This window comes from Eschrichtius robustus, chromosome 10 (genome assembly GCF_028021215.1).
Source record: "Eschrichtius robustus isolate mEscRob2 chromosome 10, mEscRob2.pri, whole genome shotgun sequence".
NCBI classification, from domain to species: Eukaryota; Metazoa; Chordata; class Mammalia; order Artiodactyla; family Eschrichtiidae; genus Eschrichtius; species Eschrichtius robustus.
This window is the reverse complement of record NC_090833.1, coordinates 100,304,842-100,327,878: the sequence shown is the minus strand read 5'-3', so window position 1 is coordinate 100,327,878 and position 23,037 is coordinate 100,304,842. Positions and strand designations below refer to the sequence as shown.

General features: G+C 43.9%; 2 protein-coding genes across 2 annotated transcripts in view; both read right to left on the bottom strand.

The window, feature by feature from the left end:
* SHC3 (SHC adaptor protein 3) overlaps nt 1–21,351 on the bottom strand; it is a 142,027-nt gene extending 120,676 nt beyond the window's left edge. The window contains exon 1 of the mRNA XM_068552745.1: nt 20,896–21,351. Coding sequence (XP_068408846.1) covers nt 20,896–21,351 — 456 coding nt within the window. The remainder of the gene's footprint in view (nt 1–20,895) is intronic.
* LOC137770453 (keratin, type I cytoskeletal 25-like) lies at nt 1,623–17,488 on the bottom strand. The gene is made up of 4 exons (XM_068553143.1): nt 17,441–17,488; nt 16,014–16,103; nt 4,915–5,052; nt 1,623–2,213 (listed from the first exon to the last, which is right to left on the bottom strand). Exons 1-4 carry the CDS (start codon nt 17,486–17,488, stop codon nt 1,623–1,625), a joined length of 867 nt encoding a protein of 288 aa, XP_068409244.1.
* Nucleotides 21,352–23,037: the final 1,686 nt, after the last annotated feature.

Below are 23,037 nucleotides of genomic sequence, written 5' to 3'. Positions count from 1 at the left end.
GTAGGGTGTTAGCTGTGGCACTTAGGATCTTCATTGCAGCATTCAGGATCTTTCGTTGTGGCGTGCAGGCTTCTCTAGTTGCGGCGCATGGGCTCTAGAGAGTCGAGCTCAGTAGTTACAGTGCGTGGGCTTAGTTGCCCCACGGTATGTGGGATCTTAGTTCCCTGACCAGGGATCGAACTCGCATCCCCTGCATTGGAAGGCGGATTCTTAACCACTGGAGCACCAGGGAAGTCCCTGTGTGGGGACTTTAAATTCAAGCAAAATTCTGTTCCAGAAATTCTAGGTTTGAAAAATCCTTTAGAACTGCTGAAGTTAGCTGTGGCCCAACTACCTTAGCAAGTCGATCACAAACTCTTGTGTTCAAGAGCAACTTCTCTACAAATAACAAATGTTGGAGACAATGTGGAGAAAAGGGGATCCTCCTACACTGTTGATGGGAATGTAATATGGTGCAGCCACTGTAGAAAACAGTATGGAGGTTCCTTTAAAAACTAAAAATAGAGTTGCCATATGATCCAGCAATCCCACTCATGGCATATATATGGAGAAAACCGTTAATTCAAAAAGATACATGCACCCCAATGTTCATAGCAGCACTATTTATAAGCCAAGACATGGAAGTAACCTAAATGTCTGTCGACAGATGAATGGGTAAAGAAGAGGTGGTAAATATATATCTATATATAGATATAATGGAAAATTACTCAGCCATAAAGAAGAATGAAACAATGCCATTTGCAGCAACATGGATGGACCTAGAGATTATCATACTAAGTGAAGTAAATCGGAACGAAAAGGACAAATACCGTATGTTATCATTTATATGTGGAATCTAAAATATGTCACAAATGAACTTACTTATAAAACAGAAACAGACTCACAGACATAGAAAACAAACTTATGGTTATCAAAGGGGAAAGGGAGTGGTGGAGGGATAAACTAGGAGTTTGGGATTAGCAGATACCGACTATTATATACAAAATAGATAAACAACAAAGTCCCATTGGATAGCACAAGGAACTATATTCTATACCCTATAATAAACCATAATGGAAAATAATATATGATATATATATATGCATATATATATATATATATATATATATCACTTTGCTGCACACCAGAAACTAACACAACATTTAAATCAGCTATATTTCAATTTTAAAAAAAAGAGCACCTTCTCACAATTTTCAAGTCAACCATGCCCACTCTCCCACTTATATAACATGGCATGTAATCCTGTCTGGTATTGCTATGAAATAATTTCAGGTTCCAAAATGATTTGATATAGTGATGCTAAAGTTAAGATTATTTGTTATGAGTGTTTGTACCTATATACTTTTTTTTTTAAAGGAAGAAGGTTTACTGACTACAAAGAATTGACAGCATTTTCTGTACGGTAATCAAATGAGTCATCACATTTGTACATGACGTTCTTCCAAATGAATGGGAAGATGCTATTGATAATGCTATTGATTGCCCAGAGAGAGATTATATTTCAGTAACCGAAAGGCAAGAGGACAGACCTTTTTCTTAGGCTTGCTCATTTTTCCAGACAGATATATAACACCTTCTCTTCTCAGAGAGTATTTGGCATATGCTCTCTCTTGTGTATCAAATTAATTGCTTTGAGATTTCTCCTCCAGGGAGTGGAGCCTGGTGATAAGTATTTTGCTGCTTTGGTCTACCTCCTCAAGGACTTTCTTAACCACTGTGGGTTTGGCCGGATCTTTGATTTGGTTTCCCACATTTTCAGATACATAATCTTTAGACTTGTAACCTTTGGGCTCACAAGCCCCATCATCTCCACCGATGAGGAGACAGTAGGTCTCGATTTCTTTTTCCAGGTGGACTTTGATGTCCAGGAGCTGCTCATACTCCAGTTTCTGGCCCTCGGTCTCCGTCCTGACCTGGTGCAGCTGTTCCTCCAGGGCCCCGATCTGAGCCTGGATCTGGGCCAGCTGCACACAGTAGTTGCCCTGGGTCTCTGTCAAGGAGCACTCCAGGGAGTGTTTCATGGCTAGGAGAGACTGAAGTTCAATTTCCAGTGTTTGGGCTGAGGTGGTGGCTCCCACAACCTCAGAGATCTGCTGTTGCAGCGGAGCACTCTTTTCGTTGAACCAGGCCTCGGCGTCCCTTCGGTTCTGCTTGGCCAGGGCTTCGTACTCAGCTTGCATGTTGTTCAGCAGAACCGTGAGGTCCACACCGGGCTGTACATATTTGAGAAAAGGAAAACTCTAGATTTCATCAATTAATTTGCCTAATCTACTTTATATGGGATTTTGTATCCTAAAAGTTATATATTTATAAGATTTCCTCTAAAAATAACCTTGAGTTTATTGAAATGTTACTGTCCACACAAGAAGAATGGGCCATACTTAACAGCACTAATCTTGCCAATATCATAGCTTTTTTTTCATTTAAAAGTTCATGGACATAAACTAATCAGTGGTGGCAGAAGTCAGAATAGTGGGTACTCTTGGATGGGTCCTGACTGGCTGGGGCACGAGGAAGCCTGGGAGGATGTGGGAATATGCTTTTGGTCTTTGTCAGGTACTTGTGTGGGTGTGATGTATTTGTATATATATGGTGCTCTTTGAGCTGAACATTCAAGGTTGCATGGTCTACTATGTAGTCAACAAAAAGAATAAAAGATCATTGCTTTTAAGAAAACCCTCGGGCTTCCCTGGTGGCGCAGTGGTTAAGAATCCGCCTGCCAATGCAGGGGACACAGGTTTGAGCCCTGGTCTGGAAAGGTCCCACATGCCGCGGAGCAACTAAGCCCGAGTGCCACAACTACTGAGCCTGTGCTCTCGAGCCCTCAAGCCACAACTACTGAGCCCACACGCCACAACTACTGAAGCCCGTGTGCCTAGAGCCCGTGTTCTGCAACAAAGAGAAGCCACCACAATGAGAAGCCCACGCACCACAACAAAGAGTAGCCCCCGCTCGCCGCAACTAGAGAAAGCCCGCACACAGCAACAAAGACCTAACGCAGCCAAAAATAAATATATTAATTAATTTTTTAAAAAACTTAAAAAAAAAAGAAAGCCCTCAAAGTCATTTTATTTTTAATACTCAACTTTTTCTGATGAATCATGTATGTTCATTGTACAAAAATTTGGAAAACACAAACAAGCATCAAAAGATGAAAATCATTTCTAATCAACCCACCAGAATAACTTGGCTTTATAATAAATGTTGTTTGAAGCCCTATAACAGCTCAGTTTCTGTTCCCTGGCTTATAAGGCAGCTGTCAAGCTCTTTACCAGAACCTATCAACTTCAACACTGACATTGGAATCTATGGCCGCATAGACACCACACACCCACAATGCAACCTGTTTCCAGCATCCATGCTGCTTCTTTCCAGCAGCAAAAACCAGTTGGTTGGTTTTCAAAACCAGTTACTGGCAATTACCTTGTTATTCACCCTCCATGACAAAACCCATGCTGTTCATACTGCAGCCCCAAAGAAAATTTGCAGAAGCTGTGAAGCTGAGAACCCAAAATAGGCACCAGGTAGAGCAAGCAATCATTTCCCAGCTTTCATCCCATCGAGTCTCAGCCTCACGTCCACCTCAGTGGCATCAAGAGCAGTGCTGCACCATCACATCCATCTCCTGGAATGGATTCACATGTTAGGAGGCTGAGCTGACACAGAGTTGAAGCTACAATCTTGTGATATGACAGTACTCTTTCTTGACTAAAGCAAATGAATAATCAATCTCTTTGACTGAAGACAGAGGTCATCCCTGACTCATGGAACTTTGGAGAGGTGAGCTCCGGATTCAATAATAGGGACACAGATGGCTCAAATAGCAAACTTTCAGGAAGCCTCTGTCACCTGCCAGGCACTGTGCCAGTTGCCCTACTAATGTTCATTCACTGCACTCCTCCTGACTACTCTATAAGACGATGCTGTAGTCACCCCCATTTCAGACAAGGGACTTGAGGCTCAGATGCACCTCTTCCTGATGGGCATCACCCTGTGGAAGGGAAGATTAAGAGTTAAGTAGAGTTGTCATGTGTCCAGAGAACCCAGGGTAACTGCTGTTAAGAGTAAAGCCAGAAATGTGTCTCCGGTGCAGTGGCACAAATGTCAAATGATGTGAAGAGGTAGATGCCGCAGGACAGTCTTGTGGGAATAATGGGTTGGATGTTGACAGAAGTAACAACCCACTTTCAGTTTCCCTATTTCCTTTATCAGATTCTTTTCAGCTCCCTTATAGGGAAGAAATTAGCCATTTGGTTCCATAGGAACCCTATGTCTTACGCTTCCTTAGCTAGTGCAACAATTCTCTTTTAATCTTTCATCTCACAGGGAAAATTATTAATACAAATGCCATATAGGCTTTCGTCAAAAGAGCCAGGATGTCATTGTAAATGTTAGCTGGTGGCGTGTGTCATCCATCTCATTTACGATGAGGAAGCTGAGTCAGAGAGAGGAAGTATGACTGGGGTTTGGTTAAAAGTAAATCACTGTGCTTCATTTCATCTGAAAATCACAGCAACGCAACAGGCCACATCTGCTATTCAAAGTCAAAGGAAAAGATGGAAGAAATATTCCCAAAATACATATTGGTATTACAGCTAAAGCCCTGTTCTAGTTCATGTGTAAAGGAGGCAAAGCTGACCAGCCCTCTTTATCCTATGGAGCGTGTCTCCATTCACCACTCTCATCCTCACTCTGACACTGAACTAGCTGCTTGGTCTCAGAAGATACATTCTTTCACCTTGAGCATTGGTTTTCTTCACCTCCCACCATCTCAAAAAATAAATAAAAAGATTATTGGACAAGATGGCCCCTGAGGTCTGCTTAGCTTCTCTCTGTGTAGCTGAACCTCTTGCAGGCCTAGTGCCAACAGCCACCTTCTTAGCCCAGCCAGCCTTCTTCTGTGGGCCCACTCACAGGGCCTTGAGCCCCACTCTCAGCACTGGGCCTCCGTTTAATTGCACCAGACTGTATCTGAATTCCTGGCTTCGCATTCCACTCCTTGCCACGCTCCCTTTGCCTGGAGCCCGCCTCACTGTCCTGGCTCTTAGGGAGCTAACGCCAGCCCAGGGTCTGCACTCTAACAACTGAGAACACGGCCAAGCTGTCTCGGAAGCCTTGTCAGGGCTGCAGGATCTGTTGAAATAACCCCTTCTACATTCCTAGGATTGGTGACTTGTATCTTCTCTCTTTTGATCTTTGTCAGTCTTGCTGGGTTTATTCATCTTATTGATTTTTTTCAAAGAATCAGATTTTTGTTTCATTGACTTTTTTCTATTGATTTTGTTTTTCATTACATTGATTTTGCTTTTATCTTTGTTATTTTCTTCTGGCTGCTTGCTTTGGCTTTATTTTGTTCTTTTTTAGTGTCTTGAGCTAGATACTTGGATTATTGGTTGGAAAACTTTTTTCCAATGTAAGCATTTGTGGCTATACATTTCCCTCTTGGCACTATTCTAGCTGCGTCCCACATATTTTGATATGATGTAGTTTCATTTTCATTCAATTCTATGTATTTTAAAATTTCCTTTGAAATTTGTCCTTTGTCCCATGGATTATTTGTAGGCATGTGGCTTAATTTCCAAGTGTTTGGATATTTTCCTGCTGTCTTTCCTTATTGCTTTCTAATTTGAATCCATTGTGGTCAGAGAACATACTCTGTATGATTCCAATTATTTTAAACTTGGTTAGATTTGCTTGTTTTATGGCTTGAGGAATGGTCTGTCTTGCTAGATGCTCCATGGGCACTTGGTAAGAATGTTTATTCTGCTGTGGTTTCATGGAGGACTCTATGGATGTCTACTAGATTCTGTGGTTGATTATGTTGTTCAGTTTTGTATATCCTTGATGATTTTCAGCACAGTAGCCTATCCATTGCTCAGAGTGGGCTGTGGAAATCTCCATCTGTAATTGTGGATATATACAAGCATTTCTGTACTTGTTTGTTTCTACTCTAAGAGTCAGTTCATATTACACGCACGTTGTTGCACCATGCTCTTCTCAGCCAGCGATGCCTCTTTTCCAATAAACCATAATAAAATTCTAACTCTCTGTTTTAAATGTCTGTATGTTACTGCATGGTTTTGAATGCATCAGAACTTATAGCACCACTCTATTGTGGGACATTCACTTTGTTCTATGGGTGGCATTATTCCCAGTGATGATTCCACTGGCCTTCTTAATTACAATTCTGAGTTTTGATGACAAAGGTTGATGGCTGGAAGTTCTCAATTGTTGAGTGGCCTATAGTAGGAGGGTGGGAGGGCAGAGGTGAGTTTACACTGAGCCTTTAGATAAAAGGAAGTGTGACTCTGAAAATCATCTGCTTGTAAATTACAAAAAAAAAAGCCATAAAGAAAACCCTATCATCCTTTCTTAGAAAAAGGAGCAGTTGTATCTTAGACAAAGATGAATTTATCTCTGTTGTGTAGGCATATGAACTAAGGTCCAAATTATTCTCAGGACAGGACAAAACTCTACAAATAGAATTTACACCAACCCAAGCAATTCCACCAAATTCTTTACATGAGCAAAGTCTCTTAAATGTAATTTACAAACTAAGACGTAAACAGATAAGAGAATCCAGGATATCGTGAGATCAGGACTGTTGACTGAGTGAGAAATATTTAGCTTGGAGAGGAGAAAGCGAGGGAAATATACCTACAGCTCCCAGCCTCATGGAGGGAGGTTGTCTAGTGTAATCCAACAAGGACCAGCAATGGACTGGTTCCCCCATTGAACAGGCAGCATCCTGACTCCAAGAGGCTACAGCCCCTGTTACCGACAAATGGCAGCCAACATCTCAGCGTCCCTCTGACTGTGGCCAGTCTGCAGTGGAATGTCTTTCCCCCCACCCCGCTAGTCAAATGCCGTGCCCACTCCCACCTCCAAAGTGTCTCTCACTCTGGTTCTTCTGCTTGAACATCCTCCATCCCTCCACCTACCCAGATCTGGACAATCTTTCAGGACCCAGAAAAAAATCCCACACCCTCTGAGAAGCCTTTCTTGATAACTCCAGCCACCACCAATCTCTCACCATGCCATTAGCACCTTATTAAACATGATATTTTTTTCTTTCTTTTTAAAACGGAGCAGCTTTTCCTCCTCAACTGGATCACAAGTTCCTTTCGGAAAATCACCCTGTACCTCTTTCACAATCTACAATACCTTCCACAGGACAAGGCGAGTAACTGAGCCCTCAAAAAATACTTGTTGATACATTCATTTTCCCTCATTCTTTTTCATAAATCCACGTGCTTTAATTAAAGGTGGGGGCACGTGGAAGCGTTCAGGGGTTTAGCTTTCTGTTTGGAAACGTCCTGGTGACATTTGGCTATACAACATTTTACCTTAATAATACTTATTCATGGCTCTCATTAAAGTTGATTCTCTTACTGAAACCCTTCTGTAATTAGCGTTAAAGAAAAAGAGCAATAAAAACAGAATTCATGGGTCTGCTAATAAGGCTTCTCATCTATGGAACAGCCTGTAAAGACTTTGGGTGGGCTGTGTCATACATGCCCGTTCATGGAAAGAACAATCATCAAGGGATTTTTAAGCAGAATGGAGTTCAAAATGTGCCTCTCTGAAGTTACATTCTTAATCACCAGCCATATATAGGCCCACAGGTTACCCTCCTCACCAGTCTCTTTTGTTCTGTCACATTCCCCAGTGTCCTACTGTCACCTTGATTCCTCCATCTTCACATATTAAGTGTTTATCACAGGCTCTTTCCCCAGGGAAGTTTTGGGAAGAGCCAGCTGACCTCCTTTTCCACAATTCATGGCCTTCTATCACACACCTGTAAAGCCCCCTCTGGAGAATGATTTCCTTGACAGTAGGGACCATTTAATTCATCTTGGGTTCTCAGGAGCCCCAGCAATAGTCATCCGGTAGGTTCCCACTTAGCATGGATTGAATCAATGAACACAAAGACAAACCCACAGGGCTATGGAGATCCTAAGAAGTGATCATTAACTCTGCCTCATAAACTCTGCTACTGAGTCTTGAAAGCTAACAGAGAGTTATTTCAGGCCAAGATGGAGTGGACAGAAAGGGCCCAGAGTGGGAGAATTTGAGCTAAGGCCAGAGTTGCAACTGGTTTGGAGAAAACAAGCTGTTTCATGTGGCTGAAATATTGGTGGTTGAGGGGCAAAAGATGAAGCTCAAGAGCTAAACTGAAGCCAAACCATGAAAGTTTGTGTGTCATAATAAGGCATTTGCATTGACTTCTACAAGCAAAGGCAAGCAACAGAGAGCTTTTAGAAAGATGAGAGATATTTATTTTACAAAGATAAATGATTCACCACATTAACAGAAAAAGGGTGAAAAATAAATATTTATCTCAAGTGCTGAAAACTAATTTGGAAGTTCATTTGGAAAACTAGGGTTATAGGAAGTGTTTCTTAACTTGTAAAAATGTATATAATAGTAAATGTCCTCCTTTATAGTAAGTACAGAAGACTGACTTTGTAACCAGAAGTGAAAAAGTCACCTTCAATGAATGGATAAAGAAGATGTGGCACATATATACAATGGAATATTACTCAGCCATAAAAAGAAATGAAATTGAGTTATTTGTAGTGAGGTGGATGGACTTAGAGTCTGTCATACAGAGAGTGAAGTAAGTCAGAAAGAGAAAAACAAATACTGTATGCTAACACATATATATGGAATCTAAAAAAAAAAAAATGGCTCTGAAGAACCTAGGGGCAGGAAAGGAGTAAAGACACAAACATAGAGAACGGACTTAAGGACACAGACGTAGAGAACGGACTTAAGGACACAGGGAGGGGGAAGCGCAAGCTGGGATAAAGTGAGAGAGTGGCATGGACATATATACACTACCAAACATAAAATAGATAGCTAGTGGGAAGCAGCCACATAGCACAGGGAGATCAGCTCAGTGCTTTGTGACCACCTAGAGGGGTGGGATAGGGAGGGTGGGAGGGAGACGCAAGAGGGAAGAGATATGGGGATATATGTATATGTATAGCTGATTCACTTTGTTATAAAGCAGAAACTAACACCATTGTAAAGCAATTATACTCCAACAAAGATGTTAAAAAAAAATTAAAATTTTTTAAAAAATTTAAAAAATAAAAAAGTCACCTTCACCAATAGAATTGATTACTGTACTCTAGGTCCCATGAATGTAATAAGAAAAGAAAAGGTTAATATTAGCTAAAACTTATTGTACACACAGGCAAAAATATTTGCCCAAATGGAAAGATTCATGTAGAAGAATGTTCATTATTTTACAATCTGTGATAAATTGTAAACTATCTACATGTCTAACAATAGGGAACTGACTGAATAAGTATTAGCACCTCCTTGTATATGAATATTAAGCAAATGCCAAAAAAATGAAGCAGAATTATGGGTACTAATATTGAAAGATTTCCAAAGCATATTAAATGAAAAGAGCAAGTCACAGAACTATGTATGTAGAATACTTTGCTTTGTGAAACAGAAAAGAAAAAGAAAGGAAGAAAAAAAAGTGTGTATGTGTGTGTCTGGAAATATAAATAACAGGTGATGGTGATTACCTCTGAGAGGAAGAAAATTAGAAGGGAAAGCAGCTGAAGGGAAACTTTGAAACATCTAAGTAAGACTATATTATATTTTTTAGCCAATTTAAAAAGAGTCTTTCCCAAAGCAATCATCTGAAGACCAGTTAGTTTATTGTAATAATCACAGAAAGAAATGGTGAAGGTATGAATCAGGACAAAAGGAAAGGAAAAGAAGATTTGAAACCCTGTTGAACAGAAATGATAGTTTAGTGACTGAAAAGATGTAATGAGTTTAGGAAAAGGAGGTATTCAAGGATGGCGATGAGGTCCCAAGTTTGGGAAGCAGGTGAGCAGTGACACCATTAACTGAGGAACAGAATGTAGGTGGGAAAGGTCATGAATTCAGTTTGAGACCTGTTTCATTTACGAGGCCATGAAACAGTGGATGGGCACGTTGCATGGTCAGTAAGCAATACAGACCTGGGCCTAATGTATGCCACTGCCCTTTGACACATGACACTGGTCCAAGCCACCGTCACCCCTCCTAATTGTCTCCCAACTGCCTCTACTTTAATTTCTGCCTTTCCAATCTGTTCTCCGCACAGAAGATAGAATAATCTTTCAGAAAATCTCCAGTGGTTTCCCACTGCACTTGCCTGGTGCTGGCCACCTCCTGGGTACCCTCCCCCTGACTCAATACACTAATTACATTGGATACTGTCAGTTTCTATCTCCTCCTCCTAGAATGCAACACACACGCACGGACACACACACTCATGCACAAAAACATCTGCACACCAATCCCATCAATTTTCCTGGGTATCTAGGGCTCCACTTCCGTATCACCTCCTCAGAGAAGCCAGTCTTGATTTCTGTATCCTCACTACCAATGTGATCTCCTGGTATTTTCTCTCATCTGTCTCTACTACTGGCACTGAAAGAGCAGGAAGCATGCTTATTTAATCACCTCTTTATCCCCAACTCCTAGCACAGGGCTACCCCAGAATGGCAATTCAATAAACACTAGCTGAATGAAATAATTGGTTAGTATATTGATGGAGGAATAAATTAATAAGTAGAGGGTAAGACTGTTCACAAATAATCAGGAATAAGAAAAAATAAAGAGGAAACTGCACGGCAGATGCCGGAAGTCTGGGAGAAAGGTTGTGAGGTGACAGCACCAAGTGAAAAGGAGTTTTTGATTTTATAATTAGGGGGTCCCCAAGGAACCTTTTCCAGACACTGTCCGCGGATCGGGAGAAGCCAACTGTCTCATGTTGGTGTGAATTAGATGAGAGAAAGTGAAATGAGGAAGGAGGGGGTGGGAGAGGGAAGAAGGGATGCTTGGAGGGGAAGCTGTTTTAGGTACAAGAAGCCTAAGGACGAGGTCCACAAAAATAAGTTATATTTTTTTAAAGGTAATACTCAAAACTCATCACTTGCTAATCATTGTGTGACATGTTACTATCGTCCACACCCTTGAAGTTAAGACTCTGCAAAGCTGTGTTACTGCACATCATTTCCCACGTCCCAGTGGCAGCAGGGTATAACTATTTATACCACAAGAATTGGCGAACCCTATAAATCATGACGTTTTTGTCTGCAAAGCCAGGTGTTAACGTTTCCCAGCATACCCCTGCCCTGGGAGCCTTAACCAACAGATAGCACAGGAATGAGGGCTGGGGCAGGGGGAGGCGGGGGGTATTTGCAATAAAAGGACAGGAGTTTGTGGGCCACACTGGAACATCAGAATTCCCCCTCCTGGCCATCATTTGATGACTTTTATTTTCTTCTCCCATGTAAGTAAATAAGTCACTCTGCAAACAAGGTTATTATCTATTAAAGGAGTTGCTACTTCCAGCGAAAAAATCACAGCTCAGTCCTTTAGATCGTGCAGCCACCGCCGCCTCACAAATAACCATCCATAAAATAGCAGTGTCTCCAGCTCAGAGACCAGGAGGAGAGTCTGGAGGGGGGCGGTCCTGAAGGAGTGAGACCAGTGGGACCAGTGAACTTGTTAAGACCTTTGGTGATGACGTTAGCTGTGACACCATCATTCCTCAGGTGCAGGAGGCCATTCCAGCCTCCATTCTGGGCAAGTATACAAACCACAGACACACACTATTACACTGGTCCTATAAAGACCTATTTCACAGCTCTTCTGGTGAGCAGGGGTCATAGTTCATCTGTCTCATATTCCAGGACCTTAGTTTGAGGGTTAGGCTTGAGGAATTTTTAAAGGTGTCTCCATTTGGTGCCCATAGAAATGGCAAAGAAACCTGAGACTCTTCCAGGTGGGTTATTTTGTCATTTCTTACCCTCATCTCCATTCTTCCAGAGAATATTAATCTCCTTAAGTGTTTGGGTCAGCTAGTGGCCACTCTAGATGAGACTCCAAAAGTTTGTGTACAGCCTGTGATGGTAAATTTCACGTGTTAACTTGGCTGGGCCACTGGGTGCCCAGATACGTGATCAAAGATGATTCTGGGTGTTTCCGTGAGGGTGTTTTTGGATGACTTTAGCATTCAGATGGATAGACTGAGTAAAGCAGACTGCTCTTCCTAATGTGGGTGGGCCTCACTGAATCAACTGAAGGCCTGAATAGAACAAAAGACTGACCCTCCTGGGAAAAGAGGGAATTCCTCCTACCTGATGGCCTTCAAGCTGGGATAATGGCTTTTTCCTGCCTTTGGACTCAAACTGAAACACTGGCTCTTCCTGGGTCTCAAGGCTGCTGACTCACCCTGCAGACTTCTCAGCCTCCATAATCACAGGCACCAATGCCTCATCACGAATCTCCTTCTATATATATGCACATCCTATTGGTCCTCTTTCTCTGGAGACCCTGGACTAATCCACTACTATAAAAGCAATTTGGGAGAAAACCTGTTCCTAAAAGGATCATCTGGTTGCTAGAGGAGAACCCCCCCGGGCCAGGAAGTAGGGTGGTCCAGGGGAGCCTGAGCAGGGTGGGTGTGGAGGTACAGCTCCTACCCCACCCCCTGGGGGTGCCCATCAGAGGCGTCTCCTGAATCCCAATATCATCACCTCTGAAGGAGGAATCACAGAGGCTGGCCCACCTCCTCTGCCTCGGGGACCACAGAGTCGAATGCAGGGATGTTCCAGTGCCTGTGACCCTGACCGCGCTCTGCCAGACTTGGAACCGCTATTAAGCCTAACCCTGCAACTTACTCATCAGAACCTTGAGTTCTGTCAGTGCTGATGTGGGAGCCCGCCCAGCTCTGCAGGATTCAGGAAGCAGGGGAGGGGTGCCGATGGCTGCGAGCTGACACCTGTAGAAGCTGGCTGCCGGGTACCTTAGATCATTTCTCTTTTTTTTAATGTTGATATGTTTTGTATGTCGTATGTATGTTTGAAAATTTCCACAGCAAACGTCTACATTTTATAAAGAAAGGTTTACAAAAGAACCAGGTGAGTGACATCACAAGAGTGACATCTCTGCTGCCAGCAAGAGAAGGTGGCCGTTCAGTGTCTGCCTTTCGAGTCCATGACCGTGTTTCTCTGGGGGCCCTGGGGCCCATCTGAAGACAGGTCCCAGCCTCCGGAGGCTGCCTTTCTCTGCCTGTCCCTCTCATCATTCCTGCCTTTTAGAAATAATTCAGTGTTGGGGGAAGCGGGCTGTGGGGACTTCTGCTTGAACAGGCCTCTGCTCGGGAAGATCAGAGGGTCCAAATTGAGGTCTGGAGGGAAAGGAAGTGAGATGGACGTGCCAAATCCCAGGAGGTAAAGGGCTCTTCAGGATCCGACATGGTGCAGCCCAGTGGTCCCAGCAGGACCGAGCTGCGTGCATACACTGCGTCCACCTCCAGGAGGACTGATGTGTCGTGAAAGGGGCTGGCTCTTCCACACAAAGAACACTCAAAACAGTGATGTTTTCATTGTTTTCTCCCAAGAAATAAAAGTGTTGTTACTCCCTCTTTGGGGGAAAGTACAAAGGACCCCGATTTTATAGTGTTTCTGCTGAAAACCAGGCTAGGGCTAGTTTTCCATTAACAGAGCTAGAACTGTTTTGTGGTTTTTCAAGATGTTTTTAAACAGAAGGTTTCTATATGGGCAAATGGTATTAGAAATGCTGAATATTTGCAAAGCAAAAAGCAATAGGATTGAACCTGGTCTGTCAGTCCCTCTAGAATGCCAAACAATTATATTTACTGGAATTTGATAAAATAAAGTTTGTCAGAAGGATCCCAGCAGAGAGCACTACTGGTGTGAAGCTGGGTGAAAGTCAAGTTCCGCTGAGTTTGCAGGTTTGGTACAAGTTTAAATTCTTAAAATTTGGAAAGAAATCTTTGCTGCTTTTTCTGCCCATTCAATAGACAGAAGTGAGGAAATGCTCTTCTGAGGGGCGTTCACTTTAGGAAAACTACACATTTCAAATGACACACTAGGATGGTTTCAAGTCTAAAGTAAGCAGCCAGCGTTGGGAATTCCCTGGCGGTCCAGTGGTTAAAATTCCACGTTTCCACTGCAGGGGGCGCTGGTTCGATCCCTGGTGGGGGAATTAAGATCCCACCTGCTGTGGCCAATAAATAAATAAATAAATAAATAAATAAATAAATAAATAAATAAATAAATAAATAAAAATAAAGTAAGCAGCATCATAACAACAAGCTCTTTGAACATTCTTTCTCAGAAAGCCTTGGCTTTGAGGGGTTTCAGATATTCTGATGCTGCTGGGCATCAGGAACACCAGTGATAAGGTGAGGTTCCAGCCCCTCAGCTCTCCTTCTCTGCAGCTTCTCCTCCGGCATCTAGGTTTCCCTACAGCTCCCGCAGGAGATGAGATCATGGCTAGAAACCCAGATCTCCGCTGGAAGGTGGTGGAACTTGCTAGACCTCTCTTGTCAAGAGGCAAGGCAAGTCTGAACCCAGAATCCAAGGGCCAAAGACCATGGATGCCCTGAGCTGCCATCATCTGCCAGAGCAAGAGCAGAGGCTGATCCGAGCCTGAGGCACCGCACAGAGTCAAGAGGATGCAAGGGGATGCCAGCTCCCCAAGAAGAGCAGCAACTGGTCCCCTCCTCCCAGGCATATCAGGGGTGCCCACGGCACCTGTCCACCAAGGTGAAGAGCACAGCATTGCCTGAACCATGGAAACTCAGTCTTTGGCCTGGCATCTTGCTGGAATCCAGTGGTTCTCATGGAGATTCCTGGCCCCCCCACCCTCCAAGTTTAACTAGTGCCGTTCTGTTTGTTTTAGGGAAACCTCGCCAATCCTAGTGCTGGGAGGCACAGACTGACACACAGCAGCATGCCACCCTGGTAGGGGGAAGGGAAGAGGCGAAACCACATGGGGACAGAATGATTTGTTGTTCCTTTACCTCAACTGAAAATCAATACTTACGAATTTGCAGGACCAAAAGCAACTTGTAAGATTATTGTATGATTACACACCCACACACACACACACCCCATGGTCAGCATCCATCCTGTTGTGCACTTACACACACACACACACACACACACACACACAGAGTTAACATTCACCTACCCAGTAGGGCATTCTTACATTTACTGCCTCCCACCATAAAGACATTCTTTATCCACTGCATATTGTAGATTTTTTACGCTAAAATTCTAGTTTTTTTCTTGGCCTTTACCCAGGAAATATGCACAACTGATCATTTCTTTCCATTTCATCTGAAACTACCTTATTTCTTTTTTTTATTTATAACATCTTCATTGGAGTATAATTGCTTTACAACGGTGTGTTAGTTTCTGCTGTATAACAAAGTGAATCAGCTCTACGTATACATATAATCCCCATATCCCCTCCCTCTTGCGTCTCCCTCCCACCCTCCCTATCCCACCCCGCTAGGTGGTCACCAAGCACCGAGCTGACCTCCCTGTGCTATGCGGCTGCTTCCCACTAGCTATCTATTTTACGTTTGGTAGTGTATATATGTCCATGCCACTCTCTCACTTCCTCCCAGCTTACCCTACCCCCTCCCTGTGTCCTCAAGTCCATTCTCTACGTCTGTGTCTTTATTCCTGTCCTGCCCCTAGGTTCTTCAGAACCATTTTTTTCTTTAGATTCCATATATGTGTGTTAGCATATGGTATTTGTTTTTCTGTTTCTGACTTACTTCACTCTGTATGACAGACCCTAGGTCCATCCACCTCACTACAAATAACTCAATTTCGTGAAACCGTCTTATTTCTAAATTAAGTAATTCCATTTAGCTTCATTTGCCCTTGGGTATTTTCATTTAAAATGCTGAATCCTCATTGTGCTTCTCTCTGAACCCCACAAAACTTTCTGGGCAGCAGCACCATGGGGTCTGGCCCTGGCCCGGAGAAGCACACCCTGATACCGCGGTGCAGCCCAGAAGCCCCGTTCTTCCAGATGCATGAGGTGCAGGAGCAAGGGACTGCCCCAGCCATGACACTCGCCTCCTCCCCCATGCCACAGGGGCCTGGCTGAACACAACCTGCCCTCTACTTCCTGCGGCCCCATGTAAAGGTCCAGAGAGGCGGGCTGACCTCTTGAGCTCCACACTCCGAGGTGGCCAAGTGGATCTGGGGTCCCAGTGTCCAGGCGCCCCCCAGACCCTCCATGTCCAGGCCACGTCCCTGCTGGGAGACACGACACCAAGCAAGGGGCTGCAGGCTTCACACAGCCTTCAGGATGAGACTGTTGGCTGGAAAGCCAGCCTCTTACATGTTTTACATGTTTGCTGCCCAAGCGTCCCATTACCACTATTTTGCTTCAGTGATATTTATCATGTATTCCCCAAAAACATGACATATATTCAAAGATAGAACAGAGTGGTAGCGTAGAAGAGCAAGAAGTCTACTCTTTGTGAGGTTAAAGTTTCATCAAACGCTTATCTTTTGGAATTATTTTCTCTTAAACATGAATATAAAAGTGATGAATGACATAATCAGGTATTTCTGGAAATAAAACATTTACTATTTTCTAACGACCCTGTCCAAAGTCATTACAAGTTGTCTACTGTGTGTGTGTGTGTGTGTGTGTGTGTGTGTGTGTGTGTGGTGTATGTGTGATGTGGTGTGTGTGTGTGTATATGTGGGGGGACGGGGTATGTATGTATGTGTGTGTGTGTGTGTGTGTGGAGGTGGGCTATGTATGTGTGTATGTGTGGTGTGTGTGGTGTATGTGTGATGTAGTGTATATGTGCACACACACATTTAATGCATCTGTTATACTTGTGTCGCATAAAAAAAGAGATGTCCAGATCAAATTGGCAATTTTGTCTATTAATCTCAAAAGAGTTTCTTAAACTGTTTTTCAAATGATTTAGACAATTTACATGTAAGCCACCCATTTATGAGATTTTTCAACAATTTTAAGAAAAAAATCAACTTTTAAAGTTGCATTCTACATCAAGGAACAATTTTTTAATCTAGAATTAAAACAAAATTCAATCAATCTCACCATAATGATATATCATGGCTATACTTGAAATAGCTTTGTTGATGACAGTTTAATATGACCTTAGCTCACAGTTATCAAAAGAACACAGTGTTAAGAAAAAAGTTTAGATATTTTTGCTAAGAAAAAGATTTAAAATATTTTTAAAGACAGTGAAAAAAATACCAACTGAGAATAAATTTTAGAGTACAGTTAATAAAGACCATCTATAAAAAGCAACAGAACATTTATAAATAAAATGAATAATTTATACCACCCTAAATATCATCAGATTCTCAAATGGGAGAAACAAAATATTTTTTAAAGAGCTCTTGTAAAAACAAGGCTTCATTCCAAAAGAAAAACAATCCAGCATACCAGGAAATAATTCAGTAGTTCTCTGTTAAAATCTCCTGTAAACAGCTCGTATCATAGAGCTATTGTCAGTAAAGATATAACACTCTTTGCAGACCAAAACCTCAGCTGTTTGAGGGAGGCATCATGGGATTTATGGACACATAACCTACTTTCTCACCGTGTTGCTGGTGATCAGCGAACACTTGGGCCTCTTGATTCTTGCCATGGGCCCTCAGGTCAGTCCTAAATGTGGTCACTTTTATCCTGTTTGGAGTCTGTGGCGTGATGTGCTGTAAAGAGAGCCCTTCTTTCGGGGAACACCCCCAGGGCTGCCAGCTAACCCAGGTACCTCCCACACAGTATTGCCTTCCGCTGCTGGGGGGCGGGCGGTGTCAAGGCTGAACCTCAAGACCACGCTTGTCTTCAAATGGCTCCTCCAGCTCAGCCAGTGCCTATTTTTAAGAACTGACTCCCAACTGTTCATGTCTATCTTCCCTTCCTAAACTGTTCTCTCTGTGGATCTGCAGGTGGAACACCCAAATAGTGCCTTTGGGACCTGCTAAAGACTCCTATCAGCCCCCTTGGGCACTCAGGCTCCTCGCCAGCTTGGACTTTTAGGCAATAGAATTTGAAAGTGGGCAGCAGCGTAATCAACACTTGTCTGTGTTTCTCTAGGCCTTTCAAGTTCAAATTTAAAATAGTTTTAAAATAGAATTGTAATGAAAATATTCATTGCTCTTTGCTGTTATGATTTTCCTTTTCTGTCTATAAAGGGCATATTTTCTTGTTCTTTCCCTTTTGTCACCAAAAGAAAAAACCCAGAGTCAGGCATACTTAGGCAGGTACAAAGGTGCTGCCAGTGGGGTCTCCTCATGTAAATAAATACAAACCTGGAGGCTGCCTGGACTCTTCCTCATCTGCATAACCTCATGCTGCTATTAAAAGCAGACTCAAGTGAAGGCATGAAGGACAAATTAAATACGCTCTGAGCTTGGAATTCTACTGCTGCTCAGGTACTTCTATTTTTAAATTTTAAATCCTTCATTAATTAATATTACAACCTGCTGTTCAAATAGTTTGATGTTTCCTAATTGATCAAACCCAGCCAGACTTCGGGATTTTACAATTTCCACTTTCACGTAAGTAGATTACGTTAAAATATTTTTGAAGAATAAATCTGTGTGCAATATCTTAATATTGTCTGTAGGTAGGTATTTCTATGAGGCAGGAAATCTATAATTATACAGCAGAAGAATCTTCCAGGAAACTGGAAAACATTTGGGGGTTTTCCTTAATTTAGAAATACATTTAAATCAAAGAGAATAAGAAGTTCTTTCCCAAACCCTAAGCCTTTAGATTTTGCAGCTGACTTACAGGCATGTTATAAAGATTGCCCCTTTCTATCTACCAGAGATCTTTTAAAGTAAGGATACCAATAAAACTATTTACAAATCAGCAAATAATACCAAATTAAGTTTTTTTCAGTTTTGTGATTTTTCAAGTTTTTTTCAGTTTTGTGATTTTTCAAGAGTTTTTTTCAGTTTTGTGATTTTTCAAGAGAATTTTTCAACATGGGCAATTCAGAAATGTGCACCAACAGAGGGCCACGTGATATTGTGACTCAAACGTGCACAGAAGAAATTGTCCTTTAGTGTCTGGTCTCCTTTGCTGTGTGATTTCAAACTTCTCCAGGGAAGACTGAGCTTCCTATGTTGCCGCCATTCACCACTGAAGATGGACCAGACCACAGCAAGGGGCACTGACTGGCCGTACTATATGCCCCCAGGTCACTACAATCTCATGGCACAACAATGTGACCTGAAATCCAGAAGGTTCTGGGCAGACCCAGCCTTCTGTCTATTTGAGTGTTGCTGCTACTGCTGCGGGGTGTGTCACAACCTAATGGTCCAGCAGAGCAGACTAGTTTTAGTTGCTCATCATTCTTCAGCCACAACTGACATTTAGAACTGGATGTCTGCCTTCATCCTTCAAAAAGCAAGAGTAAAGCCCTAAGCAAAGTGAATGATTTCTTTTTTTTTAAGGAAAACTTTAAAGGCATAAGTTTGAAAATTCTCCCTCCATTTGGAAACTACCCTCTATGTTCAACATGACAGGTATAAAAAGCTTTGCCAACATCCGTCTATTTCAAACGTAGGCTGTTTTTTTCTTTAGATAGCAATTATACTAATATGCCACGTAATATACTCTGGCATCACCTCTTCACCTGAGAGTTGTCAGGGATTTTTGTTTGGTTTTGTTTTTTCTTTTTTTCTTTTTGTTTTTGGCTCCTGGTTATATAATTTAAAGAAGAAATACAAGAAGAATATTCTTTTTCTTTTATAATAAACTCAACCTGCTGTGCATACTTTATGCTGATCTTCATCCCTTTTGTAAAATATATTATTAATCCATTTTCAGAAGTTAAGAATGAAGATGAAATTAAAAAGCAGCTTCAAAAGGAGAAAAGGCTCATGTTTAATACTAATGATCACATTCCTTTGTCGGTACTTTTTAGATAGTTAAAGATAATCCACAAAGTTAACTGTTTCCTTTAATATTTGGTTCAAAATTACCAAGATACATTTTGCCTGGAGATGTGATCTGTAGAATTTTTAAACTGGATCTGTAGCCAGTATGTATTGACTAGATGGCTTGCAGGTTTCTCAATGACAACACTGTGGAGACAGAGTTTGAGTCTCATTTCTTTTTAAACAAAAAGCCATGCCTTGGAGTGACCAGTCTGAAATAATGTAGTTTTGACCCCTTCCCCCTGTCTGTAGGCTATCTGCCCAGCTGGAGAGCGCTGTGGTGGTTCTCTATTGCCAGGAGGACATGATAAGCATGTGGCAGGCCAGTTGAATGCGGCTGAGTATTTGTTCTTTAAATATCATAGAATACTTGCATAAGGGAAGAATTTTGTGGACTACATCCGGCGTGATTGTATAATTCCTTGTGTTGGAGGAAAAAAATCTCCTTTCCAGCCTGAGGCTCAGCTCTCTTTAGCCTATTTAAATGGAAGACTACAGTCCCCAAGGAAAAACAGTCCCAAATTCTCCTTCTGCTGCTGTTAACCGAAACAGTTAGGTATGGAATGAAAGGCAGACACTAAAGAAAACCTTGCTGGATAAGAAAGTACAACCCATCTGGTACAAAGCAAGGCCAGCACTTGGCCTGCACTGCAAGGAGCTGGAAATTCTTGCTGTGGCAGAAATGAAACCACCTACCCTGCCGCCTGGGGCAGACACAGCAGAAGTAGTGACACCACCTGTCTTTCTCATCGCAGGGGCTGCCCAGTTCCTCCAAGTATGTTCACTGTACCCTAGGTAGGCCTGATGCACAGTTTCCAAGGATAGTGGTCCATGCCGAGAGGGGTACTGGCCGGACACATGGCAAAGCGAGGTGGCAAAGGCATGCCAAAGGAGCGGAGCCAAGGGAAACCAGGACAGAGTGAGGTCACCGATTTCAAACCATCTCCCAATGGATGCGCAACGGGCGCTTTTGCTGTGCCGGGTCCCCGCAGCCAGGCGAGCTGACTGCGAAGGAGTGCGCACCTCCCGGCCTCCAAGGCGACCCACTGTGCCGGACGCCCCTGCGCCCGGGCTTTCCCACCCGGCAGCCCGCGCCCGCACCCACCTTGACGACGTAGGTGACTCCGGCCCCCTGCACCTGGTCGCTAGCATGCGGGGCGCGGGGCGTCGGCTCGTCGCCGGGTCGGCCCTTCCTGACGGCGCGCATGGCCGGGGCGCGGGGGCCGGGGGGAGCGCTGCCGTCCGGGGCGGCCAGGCTGGGCGCGCTGCAGCTGCCCGAGAGCCGCGCGCCCGCCCGCTCCCTGGCCGCCGACAGGCCGCGGAGGCCCGAGCTGGAGAGTTTCAGGTGGGACACCTTGTGGAGCAGGTGTCCCAGGCTGCCCGGCCCATCGTCGGGCGCCCTGCGCAGCGCGTCTCCGGACACCAGGTAGGGAGCCGCCGCCGGGGCCGCGCGCGCCGCCGAGACCTTGCCACCGCCGCTCACCGACAGGTTGTGCAGAAGGTCATCGACCGATGTCACCGAGTCATTCCTGAAGCGATTGTACTTGGTGCGTGGAAGCATGCCCCTCCGTGGGCTCGCCGCATCCGCCCGGGCGCTGCAGGTGCCGGCCCCGGCGCGGGCTGCCGCGCATAGCAGGCGAGCCGCGGTCCCCGGGGCGGGACGGAGCGGCCGGGACAGCCGGCGGGGGGGCGCGAGCAGCGGCGCCGGTCTACCACCGCTAACACCCCGCACGGCCACGGCCGCGCAGCCCCGGCCCCGGACTCGGCTGCTGAGGGCGGCACGTTTGCTTTGCAAAAGTCATAGTTTCCTCTGATGAGCGCCCAGCTGCTTGGGGCTGCTCACAGCAAAAGCATGACTCACTCTGAGAGGAGACCCTTCTCAACAAAGGCTCGGTGAGCACTGCAAATCACTTCCTGTAGCAAAAAAAAAAAAAAAAAAAAAAAAAGAAAGAAAAAAAGAAGAAAAAACCACATACACCCACTGACAGCACGCTAGAGCCAATCAATTCTCAAATTTCCTTTCTCTACCTTCCCAGATATTTCCTTCCAACCTTTGGTTTTTCACCTCCCCATCCCCCGACCCCCCCTCAGCATTTGTGCCAGAGGTAAATCCAGTTCCTTCAGATGATCAGATGAACTTTCTGAAACCCATTATTCTATGCTAGGGCTTTTTTTTCTTCCCTGTTCAGCCCATCTGTGTGAGCCTGGAAAAGTGTCTGACGGCGCAGCGTTAAAATGTGACGAAGGATTTTTAAGAATAAGATCTTCAGCGGATCCTCATGAATTCTGATTTGGAAAGCAGCAGGAATTGTTAAATAGCCAAAAAAAAAAAAAAAAAAAAAAAAAAGAAGAAGAAGAAGAAGAAGGGGAAAGATTCACTCCCAGGTGAACATAAAATATCAATTTCCAGGGTATTTTTTCTTTTCAAATCAACAGAGCAGCCATGACAAGTGCCCTTGTGGCAATGCAGTTCCTAAAAAAACAACAACAACAAAAAATCTGCATAGGAACTTCTGCCCAGAGCCAGTGAGGGTCTCTTCCCTGCTAATTTACAGCAGTCTTTCTCAGCCAGGGTTAAGTTGAAAACCCACTTCCGAAAAAGAAGTGTGCTTCTTTGATGAATGGCAACAAGCTCCAGAAATCCATTCCAAAAAGGGGGCTGTGCTTGAAGCTTTATTCCAACTGAATGTGCTCAAGCTCTGGAAAAATGCCTAAGAAACGCTACAAATACATTTCAATATCCCTTTAGTTGCTGCTTGCAACCCTGCAGTAAGGAAGAAAAAAAAAAATGCAGCTGCTCTCATTACACATCAAATCCGCAGAAAAACGCCTTATCTTCAGGAGTCAGACACGGGCTGCAAGTGAAAAACACAGGCCTCCTTCCTGTCAGGCAGAACAGAGCATTGCCCCCCCCACACACACCCAGGTCTGCAGAGGCGCAAACCCACTGACCCCTGTCACCATGGGCTCTGCCGGTCTTCATTGTCTATTGAGAGAAGCTGCCGACACAGTGAAACGCTCCCTGTCCAAGTTTCCCGGCTACTTCTGTGCCTAAAATGAATTTACCTCTAGCATGTTATCAGGTCACCCTGAGTCTTCTCACACCCACGACTAGACATGTGACACTTGAGGCACCGAGCCTTGAAGAGCTTTATGGAACAAGGTGTAAGGAGGGCCCCTGATGGCGGGCCAGGTGAGGCCCGCTGCGGGGAAGCAGGAGCGCAGAGGAGCGGCGGCCCCCCTCCCA

Excerpts from the sequence above, each read along its gene's own strand:
- LOC137770453 (XM_068553143.1), bottom strand. The coding sequence starts at position 17,488 with ATGGCAAGAATCAAGAGGCCCAAGTGTTCGCTGATCACCAGCAACACG. Across the intron at positions 5,053-16,013 it reads CGGAGTGTGGAGCTCAAGAG|CTCCCTAAGAGCCAGGACAG; the intron begins GTCAGCCCGCCT and ends GGCTGGCGTTAG. Across the intron at positions 2,214-4,914 it reads AGAGTGGGGCTCAAGGCCCT|CCCGGTGTGGACCTCACGGT; the intron begins GTGAGTGGGCCC and ends AAATATGTACAG.